Source organism: Nerophis ophidion, linkage group LG11 (genome assembly GCF_033978795.1).
Source record: "Nerophis ophidion isolate RoL-2023_Sa linkage group LG11, RoL_Noph_v1.0, whole genome shotgun sequence".
Classification (NCBI taxonomy): Eukaryota; Metazoa; Chordata; class Actinopteri; order Syngnathiformes; family Syngnathidae; genus Nerophis; species Nerophis ophidion.
In genome coordinates this window covers 56288224-56302717 of record NC_084621.1, presented here as the reverse complement: position 1 = coordinate 56302717, position 14494 = coordinate 56288224, and the positions used below count along the sequence as shown (strand labels likewise).

The window sequence follows — 14494 nt, the reverse complement described above, 5'->3', positions numbered from 1 at the left end:
TGTTAATGTCTTTGGCGGAGGGGCGGGACTTCCGGGGAGCGATAGGGAAGTGACGTTGAGGACAGGGAGTACAGGCTCGAGTATTGCCGGGAAAAGAGGGGGCGCACATTGGCCAGAAACGCGATAATTTTGTCAAATGGTTTCAGTACATCTGACAATCACTGCTAAAACATGAACTTATATGTACATAAAGTAATGGAAAGTCCATTGTAATTGTTCTGGCTTTAACACCAAATCAAGAGTGTGTGCAAGGCGCCGACTGGTGGCGAGTAGAGGAAAAGGCAGTATGACGTCACAGAAGGAGCGGGCAGTTAACTAGCTCGGATGGGGTTACGCGTACCCCTGGGGGTACATGAAGGTATGCCAAGGGATACGTGAGATTTAAAAAAAATATATTCTAAAAATAGCAAGAATTCAAAAATCCTTTATAAATATATTTATTGAATAATACTTCAACAAAATATGAATGTAAGTTCATAAAGTGTGAAAAGAAATGCAACAATGCAATATTTAGTGTTGACAGCTAGATTTTTGTGGACATGTTCCATAAATATTGATGTTAAAAATGTATTTTTTTGTTAAGAAATGTTTATAATGCAGTTAATGAACCCAGATGGACCTCTATTACAATCCCCAAAGAGGGCACTTTAAGTTGATGATTACATCTGTGTAGAAATCTGTATTTATCGTTGAAGCACTTGCTTATTTTTCAACAATTTTTCAGTTATTTTTAAATCTTTTTTTCCAAATAGTTCAAAAAAGACCACTACAAATGAGCAATATTTTTGCACTGTTATACAATTTAATGAATCAGAAACTGATGACATAGTGCTGTATTTTACTTCTGTATCTCTTTTTTTCAACCAAATACGCTTTGCTCTGATTAGGGGGTACTTGAATTAAAAAAAAAAATGTTCACAGCGGGTACATCACTGAAAAAAGGTTGAGAACCACTGCCCTAACATATATACATATATTTTAAGTACTAAGTCCATGAATGTAACCCAATTTAGTACGTACTGTGAACGAGAACGGCCAACATTTACACTTCACAAATAATGTAAAAACCCTAAATCATCTTTTATCAAAAAAAGTTGCATTTAATTCCACTTTTGGATCTCGACACTGCTGGAATCAAGTCGAATTGCAGCACTTTCCATCTTGGCCACAAGAGGGCAGCAAATGTGGGATAATGAAAACTAGGCCCTTGGCAGCCGTTGTGAATAACATTATGTGTACAATACTTCCATATTGCGGCAGACATTTTCGGACGGTTTATCATTACTGGAAATTCCAGATTAGCACAATGATGCAATAGACGCTGTAAGATTACAGTAAACGTCCCAAGTATCCACTTCCAAGTGGATGGGAGGAGACCCTCGGTGTGAACGGATCAATCCAAATAGATCAGTGGTCCCCAACCTTTTTGTAGCTGCGGACCGGTCAACGCTTGATAGTTTTTTGTCATGAAAAAGGGAGTTTTTTTTGGGTTGGTGCACTAATTGTAAGCGTACATTGTGTTTTTTATGTTGTTTAAAAAAAAAAAAAAAACATTTTTTTAATTAAAAAAATAAAAACTTTATAAAAAATATTCTGCGACTCGGTACCAACCGGTGGTTGGGGACCACTGAAATAGATAACGATACCCGTGATATACTGCAGTTCGTTTCAGTTTTTGCTACAAACATATATGAAGTAAATATAAAATGCTATATATACACCTAGTAATATACATATTTATGTAACAATTAAAAAGTATGTATGAAATAACATAGCATAGAAAACTAAATGCTTTACTGTATTATCAAAGTTTATTCAAACAGCAATTGTGTCTCAAAGGGCTGCACAAGTCACAGCAACATCCTATTGTAATCATTGTTTGTATTATAGATGAACGTACATATTGTTTGAAATTAATACTATAATGTTACACATCGGCAGCACGGTGGTAGAGGGGTTAGTGCATCTGCCTCACAATACGAAGGTCCTTAGCAATCCTGGGCTCAATCTCGGGCTCGGGATCTTTCTGTGTGGAGTTTGCATGTTCTCCTCGTGACTGCGTGGGTTCCCTCCGGGTACTCCGGCTTCCTCCCACTTCCAAAGACATGCACCTGGGGATAAGTTGATTGGCAACACTAAATGGTCCCTAGTGTGAATGTTGTCTGTCTATCTGTGTTGGCCCTGCGATGAGGTGGCGACTTGTCCAGGGTGTACAACGCCTACCGACCAAATGCAGCTGAGATAGGCGCCAGCGACCCCCCACGACCCCAAAAGGGACAGTCGGAAACAAATGGATGGTTGGAAGCATTTAAGTCTCACCTTAAAACTTAAAACTCATCTGTATACTCTAGCCTTTAAATAGACCTCCTTTTTAGACCAGTTGATCTGCTGCTTCTTTTCTTTCTCCTATGTCCCCCCCTCCCTTGTGGAGGGAGTCCGGTCCGATGACCATGGATGAAGTACTGGCTGTCCAGAGTCGAGACCCAGGATGGACCGCTCGCCTGTATCGGTTGGGGACATCTCTACGCTGCTGATCCGCTTGAGATGGTTTCCTGTGGACGGGACTCTCGCTGCTGTCTTGGATCCGCTTGAACTGAACTCTCGCGGCTGTGTTGGAGCCACTATGGATTGAACTTTCACAGTATCATGTTAGACCCGCTCGACATCCATTGCTTTCGGTCCCCTAGAGGGGGGGGGGGTTACCCATATCTGAGGTCCTCTCCAAGGTTTCTCATAGTCAGCATTGTCACTGGCGTCCCACTGGATGTGAATTCTCCCTGCCCACTGGGTGTGAGTTTTCCTTGCCCTTTTATGGGTTCTTCCGAGGATGTTGTAGTCGTAATGATTCGTGCAGTCCTTTGAGACATTTGTGATTTGGGGCTATATAAATAAACATTGATTGATTGATTGATTGATGTTACTTATCGTTCACTGTTTAGAACAAACATTTTATGTAATTAAAAAGAAAACAATACTAGTACTATTTTGTCCATATTGTCTTGAATTAGTACATTGTCAACAAATTAGAGGCAATATTTATCGTCCTGTACCAAGTCATTTGCAGTATCGCCCAGCCCGCGTGATCATCTTGTAACAGGACCGGAATAATCTCCATGATAAGAGTTTTATGCTGCATGCAAAAATGTTTTTATGCCAAGTTACATCCCCTTTACAGTACATCGATTGTGGTTTAATAATTGACAGGGCAGTGCCACATGTTGGATCATTTTAGTGCATTTATTGTGTCAAAGGTATGTATGCATGAGACACTACAAGGCCACCACGAGAGACATTAAGTCTACACAGATGAACACATCTAACAAACTCCCTTTTGTTCTAAAAGGTAGAACAAACGGACTTTACACAAGCACAGGAACGCGTGCAATCGTCACGCAGAGCAAAGTGGGTCTTGTTCTTTTCAAACTTTATTTATAAAGAAAGTCGTAAACACAGAAAAAGGCATGCATTTTCAGCAGTGGATGAAAGATAGCATAAGACATTCCGCAGAAACAAAAGAGCAAATTTGCTCACTTTACGTTACTATTTCGACAACAACAAAAATACATTTGCTTATGTACGTTTGCAAATGATTGGAGGACGCAAAACTTGATACACTGAGATGTCCAACACATCTCTCCTCCTGTCAACTCTTTGGTTAGTTTGTTTATTCTACATGGCATACATTTTAAAGGGTTAGTCTACATTTTCATCATTATATATGAGTGTGTTTTGGCACAGAGGTTAAATAATGATCACCTTTTCTTAATTAGTCGGATAATTATGATTCCTTTACAATGGGCTGTTAAGCAATGAAAAAATGTATTCACGATTAATAGCATTTTGTCAATGGTTAACTCATATTAAATTGCAACTGATCACAAATTAGAATGTTTTTCAATCTTTAATGAGTGTACCTTAGATTGTTTTCTATCAACATGAGACTGGATAATTTGTTTGCTTAATCCAAATCTTGGTTAACTAAGCAAAATGCAGATTAACACAAAATAGGCATAAAAACTATTTTACCGGATAGTCAAAATATTTTATTTTTTCAAAGTGTCAAATGATTGTGTCTCGTCTTCAAAAGATTGACAAACACTGCGATGAATCACATTTTAATGGCAAAGTGGAAGGAAGCAACAGTAAATTTAAATCTCAGTACAGTGGTACCTCAACTTCAGTGTTTTGAGATCTAATTGTTATTATTATTTCTTACCCAAAAGTTTGTCTTTTTAAAGGAATGTTACATGTTAGAATTGCATAGATTTTTGAGGAGAGGCACGGGGGTCAAACACCATCTAAATTGATTTCATGAGACGTTTATTTGAAATAAAATAAAAAAGTGTTTTGATTTAAACGCTCCGTCAAAGAACCAATTAAGCTCATAAGTTGAGGTATTACTGTGGTGTATATAACATTTCAACGTCTACAGTATTCTTTTTTTACATTTTTTTTAAGGCAAAACACTTAAGGCCGAAAGATAATACAAGTTACTAACATCGAAACAAACAATAATGGAATATGAATCTTTGGAAAGGCTGCAGTGGAGAGAGTAATGCCTAGAATCCCTTTAATAATCTTCCTTATTAAAAATGCTTTAAAAGTGAATTGTGTGCAAGCAGAACATTCACTCAACTGTGAAACTTGAAGGAAAAGCTAAAAAAAAATCAAGATGTTCTTTTACTTTGTTATGATTAACACAAATTCTTAAAATATTATTATTAAGTGATAAATGTCTCACACGACAATGTTCTGATATTATTCTTACCGTATATCGTGTGGTGTACTAAAACATACTTTTTTCCCCTGTATTTTTATAGGCCATTAATGACAGCATGTCTATTCTATTGAGTTAATTTTCACCTCTGTCTGGTGGGTAAGTTTTAAGGAGCAGGTTCCAGCTAGCTTGTTTGAACTGGTGACTCGAATGGGACAGAGTGAATAGGGAGTAAGATACTGGGCAGATATGATTAAGCCACCAAAGACATCATGACCACCACGTAGACGACCATAAGGACGATGCCGCCGATGCCAAGTCCCAAGCCCACGTGGTTCAGGGTTCTGGCAGTTCGGCTGTTCCGCTCGGCCGCCAGTTGTTCTCCATTGTGGTTGGCTTCTCGGGCCTAGAGACAACAAAAAAAAAGGCAAATAGTGAAAAAAATGTCTAAATAAAAAAAAAAAAGAAGAAGTTTAATCTCTCATTTACTAAATCAATTGATAGCTGCAGCCCTAATCAACAGGATTAGAACCTCAATTTGAGAGGGTAAACTTTAAAACAAAAGGATTTTGCAGACTAAGCACAGCTCCGAACAGGAAACAGGAACAATGTGGCGTAATCGCGCCATGCAAAGGACATCCAAACTGTACTGGATGAACTGCTAACTGTGCATCCACGTCATAAAAGTAAAGTTCAAGGTTTGAAGCAGGAACTGGTTAAGAATCAGAAATACTTTAATAATCCCTGAAGGGAAATTAAGATTTTCAGCACAATCCCATTCAAGATCAGACAAATATTACAGGGAGACTGAACTGGATCGCTGACGGGTCTGCCAACTTCAGGCGACCCTTACAAAAAAAAATCAGAGACAGGTAAACGCTTTCGGAACCATAACCAGCAGCCATCGTCTGCTGGGGTGTGGGCAGCATTACCAGATACAAGAGCAGACCCAACAAAGCAGCCAAGAGAGCCGACTCCACCCTCAGAACGCCCACCAACTGTCGGCCAGTGTCCAGTCCGCATGGATGAGCGAGGTTATGTCCAAGGAGATCGAAGTGTCCGATACCTGCTCATTCAGCCAAGACACTGTGAAGCTTGTACATCCCAGCACTCAGTGCCAGCTCTGCAGCCCTGTCTCTTTACCCGCATCTCCTCCAGTCTCGCCAAACGGACTCTGGTGTGGCAGAGTATATGTAAATGTTCCCTTTACATACAATTCTAATCAACATTTAAAGCAATTACTTGTGATCTTGATAATATTGGATAGGCTTTCGTGTAAATGTTGCATATATTTTGCTTCACAATCACCTTAATAACTAGCTTTGCGATTCTTTCTGCAAACGGTTCTTGTGTGGAGGCGTTTGCTTCGATGCAAAAGTATCAGAATTCATCTATTGAAAATGTACAAATCGTGAAAAAAAATGTTAACATCGCTGCGATTTGGGGATGGCGTGGCGCCGTTGGGAAGTGGTCGTGCCAGCAACCTGAGGGTTACTGGTTCGATTCCAACCTTCTACTAAACCAACTCACGTCCGTTGTGTCCTTGAGCAAGACACTTCACCCTTGCTCCTGATGGGTCCTAGTTAGAGCCTTGCATGGCAGCTCCCGCCATCAGTGTGTGAATGTGTGTGTGGATGTGGAAATAGTGTCAAAGCGCTATGAGTACCTTGAAGGTAGAAAAGCGCTATGCAAGCATAACCCATTTACCATTTTATTTATTTTTCTAGAGATGGTCCAAAATAAACTTGTTAAACAACACATAGATTCACTGGTCATGTCATTTGGTACACCTGGCCAATCATCAATCAATACAAAGCTACATAAAACAGGAACGATGAACAACAATTTTATTACGCACATGCTAAAATTAGATTAAAACAATAATTAACAAGTAGTCATGTTGCAATATTTTTTCTGTTAGAGTTTAGCGGCTAATCCTATTTCCAAGTGGCCCATCCAGACTAAACAGTGCCGTGTGAAATGCTGAGGATGAATAAAGAATTACATATTTATTTCCTAGAAATCGGAGCATTAATTAGAGAAGAAGAAATGACACCCAAAACGTCAGGCAGTAGTCTTGGATGAGTCCAGGAAGCCCACATAAATACATCCGTCAATCTGAGATGTCGTTTACGCCAAAATGCATGAACCTTATGATTTGGCACTTTGGCATTGTTTAACATGTGTATCCAACATGTTGACATTAATACGTCAGAAAAGAGGAAAATAATCCTACTGCAGATCCCCAAGTTTGGTTTCCTAATGTTGTGTTTATCGCGTTCCTTCTATGAGACACATTTGCAGGAACTAGCAAGTACCTACTCAGTGGCCTAGTGGTTAGAGTGCCCACCCTGAGATCGTTAGGTTGTGAGTTCAAACCCCGGCCGAGTCATAACAAAGACTATAAAAATGGGACCCATTACCTCCCTGCTTGGCACTCACGACAAGGGTTAGAGGGTATGAACATTAAATCAGCAAGTAGATTAAGAGAGAGATTAATAGAGAGACAATAGTACAACACCTATACAGAGCAACTACACTGAGCAAAGTTGTCAGTTGGAAAATTACAAATTAACGTACTAGAAGCCTAAAACAATTGTATTTTGTGGAGAATAACAGTACAAACTTAATTTTACCTGTGCTACAGTAAAACATAAACAGAGATCATGTACAGTTTTACCTGTATTGTTGGAATAAAGCTGGCACTGGAATAACAGCGCCCCCGTCAGGCTGTAAAGATGTGAGACAATGCACTGTACTAAAAGTGAATAAAGGAAATAATTTAAATATTTCACAGATATTGTTACACCGCCATCCTGTGTTTTTGTATGACCAAAAGTGTGATTAAACATGTAATCTTTCAATGGTTGTGAAAATTTGAAGTGTTAGTATCAGAATTGGTATAACCAATACTGCCCCGGTGATTATTTGGAATTGGATCCAAACTAGTAGTATCACCCGAAACTAATGTGAAGTATGCAACCAACATAAGATTAAGTACTTAATACATTTTAACAGAAGTGTAACAAGAGCCATGTTACAACTGAAAGTAACCAGATCTTAACAGTAAATTTGCCAGTAGATTAATAGGGCAAAAAAAAGCAAGTTTATTTGGTGAGCACAAACAACGTGACCCCAAAAGGGATTTGCGGTAGGAAATGGATGGATGGATGGAATTCGTACACAAGGCAATTCAAAGTGCTGATAAGAGTTTTGAGAAAACAAAACAAAAGGAAATTACGTAATATGTTACTGCATACATCAGCAGCCAAATTAGGAGCCTTTGTAGCCTGTTTTGAAATAGTTCTATTATAACTTATATACCAAATAATATCGTGATATATATGGCAATATAGATTTTCCATCTTTAGTCTATGTATTGGAAGGCTCAAATTATCCTAAACTATGAGATAGCGATATGAGATACAAATGAGATAAGTAGCCGAGAGACGAGCAGCATGTAATCTGTTTTAAAAATGGTTTTCTTATAGTTTGTATGTCAAAGAATAGATCGTAAATATTTGTTATCGCTGGAAGTTGCAATATATATCACAGTATGGATTCGAGGCCAATCATATTTTGGGACATATACTGTAAAGGGTACAATGGTACTTTGGATTTCGAATGCAACACTTTTTGTAGGATTTGACAAATATTTTCCCCAAAAGTTTGCTTTTTTTTGTATACGGTCTCAGTTATCATCTTGTCGTGTCATGTAACGTACACGGCACACCATATTTGGCCAACAGTCGGATTAGAGATCGTGCATGTAAAAACAATTCACATCCACGTGTCACCAATTATTTTTGAGAAATAAGACTGATTTAGCAACCTAAATGTGCTGAGGAAATGATCTGGACCTTTCCCAAACCCCTGCTTTTAAATGAACTCCATAGTCCCACCAGCCATCCACATGTATGTAACCGGACCCTCCCCACTCCCATTCAGTAAACTGTGTGCGTCACATAGTTGAGTTGCGCAGCAGTTGTTCCTCTTTAAATTCTTTCTCCCCACGATCCAAGTTACACTTTTAAAATGACTCTCCCTTTCTCTGCATTTTGATAAGCAGGGACCACTAACTATATTGTCTTAGCTTGATCCAGTTCAGTTAATATGATGTATATATCTCAGGCCTTATATGTTTTGTGATATCTACTCAATAACATTTGCAGAAACTACAGGAAAGTGGGCGATGAAGGTGTCTGACAGCACGTCTAAGCGCATAGTATGTCAGGATGTGTGTGCGGTTAGTAGGTGCGTGAGAACGTTGTGTGAAAGCCGGTCATGATTACCAGCAGCTGCCTGACTGACTTTCAGTCAGGCTTGCCTACTGTTTCAAACACTACGGATGGCGCTGTTCTCAAGAGCCATGTTAGATTTACATAACACGTTACATAACCCTGTAGTTATCATGCTCTGATGTTTCAATAGCTTATGCTCAATTTACGACTTAAACCTTAGTGGGGGGCTACATTCCATGAAAAAGTCCCACCCAACAGTAGATGTGAAGCTGTCCTTAAACCATTTGGACTAGAAGGTATTGTTTTGGGCTAACAAAACAACAGAAGTATTACTGAAAAGTACTTCCCCTGAACAACGTCTATTCAGAAGACAATAAAAACACTTGAAACCTAAAACCTTTCAAACTGTCAACTACTGTACATGAATTTAAACATTTTTAATGAAGCACAATTAACCTTTACAAATTATTTCAGTCTTATTTAACATTTGTCTATTTTATATGAACACATTGAACTTCAATGCAATTTGCCATCGCTCTGCCAGATGCACAGAAAATATACAACAACAGAAGATGACTATGCTTGTATTTATGTTACGGTTCATACACCTGCCGCGTCTCAGAGCGCACCTTGGGACACACCCGCGGGCGTTCCTCTCATGCGCGGCTGCAGTCACTCTGCAATCAACACAACTGGCGATGATGAGAATCCTGCCTTCATAAGTCAGCGAATCTTGTGTTCCAGTGCCAGAATGTAGCTACTTGTACAGTTAGCTTTTCACGTCTCTCGCTTCTTTGCCCATGTGCTTTCTCGCTCTTTGTGTTTCCCCTCCCTCGTGCTCAGTGTGTCTTGTCTTGTGTCGTCATCAACCCTTCATCATCCCCTGGTTTTGAGCTGTGTGTCTCATCTTGCTGGATTCCCCATGGACTCCAGGCTGCCTTCCTGGATCTCGCCCTTACGCCTGCCTTTTGACCACAATGCCTCGCTCCAGCCCCTGACCTCCTGCCTGTCCCCGGACCTCCGAGCCTGCCTTGTCCTTTCTGGACTTCCGCACTGATCTCAACACACACCTTCAGCACTACCTGGTAACACTCCTCATATACCTGCTACACATAGTCACACCTTATACATTTGGTTGAAGCACACACTTCACATATATTTGTATATTTCAATAAACACTCTGTAAGCCAGGGGTGGGCATTACGTCGATCGCGATCGACTGGTCGATCTCGGAGGGTGTGTCAGTCGATCTCAAGCCAGGCATTAAAAAATATACATAAAAATGAGCAATCATCAATCATACCAAGACTTCACTTTCGTCAGTTGTTTGACATTCTCGGCACCCGAGGATCTTGTGAGATGACGCTGGCTGCTGCGAGCTGATATTTGAGAAAAAAATCACTAACAGGGCGGACGCAGAGAAACACATTTTATTTCTAGAGACTCCGTACCTACTGTCAAAACTCTAAAGACCAACTGCACAGTTCCTGTCTTCACCATAAAAGACCTGTTTCATCCTGCCTGTGCTAACAAAGTAAGAGTCTCAGAAAGCTAGCGTGCACAAGCTAGCAAGCTACGGAGTTTGATTTCTCCCCCGCCCTCAGCGATCGCTTTCTCACTTGCTTGCCCACCCGCACACTCACTGACGTCACTCACCTGCTGCCAGACATTAAAGGGCCACACACATATGCTACTCTCATAACAAAGTGTTTAAAAACGAGTATGCAAGTTGGACAAATGAGATGCCAAATCCAACCACTTTAATGTGGTATTGGACAGAAAGGACTTTTTTTTTCCTCCATTTGAAAATGCGGACGTTATCAGCACCACTGTCTAATTCCAATGAATGCAAGTCATCAGAATCAAATACACCAACTTATATTCTTGTCTTCATGAAAGAAAGGAATCTATGTGTGTTAAACATGCTTGTATTATCATTAAACACCATTAACTTGTTAACAAAAATGTCTTTTTCATAAATAAATAAATATAAATTATAAATAGGAATGAGGTAGATCTCCTTGACTTGGTCAATTGAAAAGTAGCTCACCTGCAGAAAAAGTGTGAGCGCCCCTGCTGTAAGCTAACATGTCCCTACCTCTGTTGTCTCCTTCTCCTACTGTACCGTTAACATTTTGCAGTGAGCACTTTTGCACTGCGCATCCTTTTAAATCTGGCCTTCAAACTTGAAAATACCACTCTTAACTCATGCTCAATGTTAATCTGGGATCTGTACTTGGTTTTCTGTGCAGCTACAGTAGAAAACACCATGTTACAGAAGTAGGATGGAGAAAAGGGTATAGTAGAAGACATAAAACAATATTTCTTTTTTTACTGCTATAGTTTCGGTAAATCCAAAGACAATGTATGGTTTATAGCAGTGGACTCAAACTCAATTTACCTGGGGGCCGTTGGCCGTACAATCGGGGAAAGGCTGAGCCACACCAAGTATTCACTTTTGAATTACGTTAAGTACTTCTACTAGCAGCTATTGTGGCCTTGAGCTATAAAAGTTAAAGTGCTAATGTGAAGTGAATTATATTTATATAGCGCTTTTCTCTAGTGACTCAAAGCGCTTTACATAGTGAAACCCAATATCTAAGTTACATTCAAACCAGTGTGGGTGGCGCTGGGAGCAGGTGGGTAAAGTGTCTTGCCCAAGGACACAACGGCAGTGACTAGGATGGCGGAAGCGGGAATCGAACCTGCAACCCTGAAGTTGCTGGCACGGCCGCTCTACCAACCGAGCTAAACCGATGATTGTCACACACTCTAGGTGTGGTGAAATTGTCCTCCCCATTCGACCCATCCCTACAGGGGAGCAGTGAGCAGCAACGGTGGCCGTGCCCGGGAATCATTTGGTGATTTAACCACCATTTCCAACCCTTGATGCTGAGTGCCAATCAGGGAGGAAATGGGTCCCAATTGTATAGTCTTTGGTATGACTCGGCCGGTGTTTGAACTCACGACCTACCCATTTCAGTGGGGACACTCTAACCACCAGGCCACTGAGAGGGCCTTGAGTGATTACAAATTAAAAATTGTGTGGAAAAATGTATAATTTCATACTGTTGAATTTCCCAGGAGATGGTCAGAGACACTTCTGCTTGATTACCGCAAGTTACTCTTTGTATTGCCTGATGTGTGTTACACTAAACTATGAAGTTAAGCACAGGGCCACAAAATATGGGCCTGCGGACCGCAAGTTTGAGACCCCTGGTTTAGAGTGTAATTTTATGTTGAATATGCATACAATTACAATGACACATAACATATTTCCAAAGAGTAGGAAGTGGTTGAGCTTATTTAATTCTACCCATTTTACATTTCATAGCAATTACTAAAACAATTGTTCACTTCCTGTCCTTAATTTGTTCTTGCTGTTCTCAATTTGTTAACAAATATCGTTCTCAATTAGTTGAACAGGTTGTACAAACCCCGTTTCCACATGAGTTGGGAAATTGTGTTAGGTGTAAATATAAACGGAATACAAGGATTTGCAAATAATTTTCAACCCATATTCAGTTGAATATGCTACAAAGACAACATTTTTGATGTTCAAACTGATAAACATTGTTTTTTGCAAATAATGATTAACTTTAGAATTTGATGCAAGCAACACATGACAAAAAAGTTGGGAAAGGTGGCAATAAATACTGAAAGTTGAGGAAAGCTCATCAAACACTTATTTGGAACATCCCACAGGTGTGCAGGCTAATTGGGAACAGGTGGGTGCCATGATTGGGTATAAAAACAGGAAATAGTCAAACAGTTTAAGAACAACGTTTCTCAAAGTGCAATTGCAAGAAATTTAGGGATTTTAAGATCTACGGTCCATAATATCATCAAAAGGTTCAGAGAATCTGGAGAAATTACTCCATGTAAGCGGCATGGTCGTAAAGCAACATTGAATGACCGTGACCTTCGATCCATCAGATGGCACTGTATCAAAAACCGACATCAATGTCTAAAGGATATCACCACATGGGCTCAGGAACACTTCAGAAAACCACTGGTACTAAATACAGTTCGTCGCTACATCTGTAAGTGCAAGTTAAAGATCTACTATGCAAATTGAAAGCCATTTATCAACAACATCCAGAAACGCCGCCGGCTTCTCTGGGCCCAAGATCATCTAAGATGGACTGATGCAAAGTGGAAAAGTGTTCTGTGGTCTGACAAGTTCACAATTCAAATATTTTTGGGAAATATTCGACATCGTGTCATCCGGACCAAAGGGGAAGCAAACTATCCAGACTGTTATCGACGCAAAGTTCAAAAGCCAGCATCTGGGATGGTATGGGGGTGCATTAGTGGCCAAGGCATGGGTAACTTACACATCTGTGAAGGCACCATTAATGCTGAAAGGTACATACAGGTTTTGGAACAACATATGCTGACATCTAAGCGCCACCTTTTTCATGGACGCCCCTGCCTATTCAGCAAGACAATGCCAAGCCACATTCAGCACCTGTTACAACAGCGTGGCTTCGTAAAAAAAGAGTGCGGGTACTTTCCTGGCCCGCCTGCAGTCCAGACCTGTCTCCCATCGAAAATGAGGGGCGCATTATGAAGCGTAAAATACGACAGCGGAGACCCCGGACTGTTGAACGACTGAAGCTCTACATAAAACAAGAACGGGAAAGAACTCCACTTTCAAAGTTTCAACAATTAGTTTCCTCAGTTCCCAAACGTTTATTGAGTGTTGTTAAAAGAAAAGGTGATGTAACACAGTGGTGAACATGCCCTTTCCCAAATACTTTGGCACGTGTTGCAGCCATGAAATTCTAAGATAATTATTATTTGCAAAAAAAAATAAAGTTTATGAGTTTGAATATCAAATATCTTGTCTTTGTAGTGCATTCAACTGAATATGGGTTGAAAAAGATTTGCAAATCATTGTATTCCGTTTATATTTACATCTAACACAATTTACCAACTCATATGGAAACGGGGTTTGTAATTCACAATTAGATGAATAAGATGTATTTATTTTTTTAAAGTAAAGTCTAAAATATTTATCAAAGCACTTTGCGTTTAAACATTTCCCAGAATACAAAAGAAGAGGAACCGGCAGAAGCAGCATGCAGGTAAGTGTCATGTTTAATCTAACAACAAGGCAAAATACCAAACAAGAGTTGTGCTACAGGAAGCGCACGAAAGGCTCAAGCTAAACAGAGCATCGCTTCAAAACAACAAAAGTAGTAGAGTCAGTAAACAAACAACTCACCAACAGGCTGGTATGAAACATTACTGTCGCCAGTGTCAAACAATGAACTTGCAAGGAAGGCAGGGTGACACAGGCATTTAAAGCTCTCTTATTAGTGATCAAGAGCAGATGAGTCGCCTGATCACTAATCAGAGGCAGGTGATTTTAATCAGCGCCATAGTAACAAGAATGTAAACAAAATAAAGAGCGCTGAAATTGATATAGACTTTAAACATAGAAAAACTATTACAACACAAAACAAGACATGACAAGTTTCGTAAATTGAATCATATTAAAACTACACATTGATTGACTTCATTGCTAATC

At 39.8% G+C, this 14494-nt stretch overlaps 1 protein-coding gene across 1 annotated transcript in view; it reads right to left on the bottom strand.

The window, feature by feature from the left end:
- Positions 1–3218: 3218 nt before the first annotated feature.
- Positions 3219–14494, bottom strand: part of si:dkey-33i11.9 (synapse differentiation-inducing gene protein 1-like) — a 49683-nt gene continuing 38407 nt past the window's right edge. Inside the window, exon 3 of the mRNA XM_061916314.1 lies at positions 3219–5123. Within this exon, the coding sequence (XP_061772298.1) occupies positions 4971–5123 (153 nt within the window). The 3' untranslated portion in view covers positions 3219–4970. The remainder of the gene's footprint in view (positions 5124–14494) is intronic.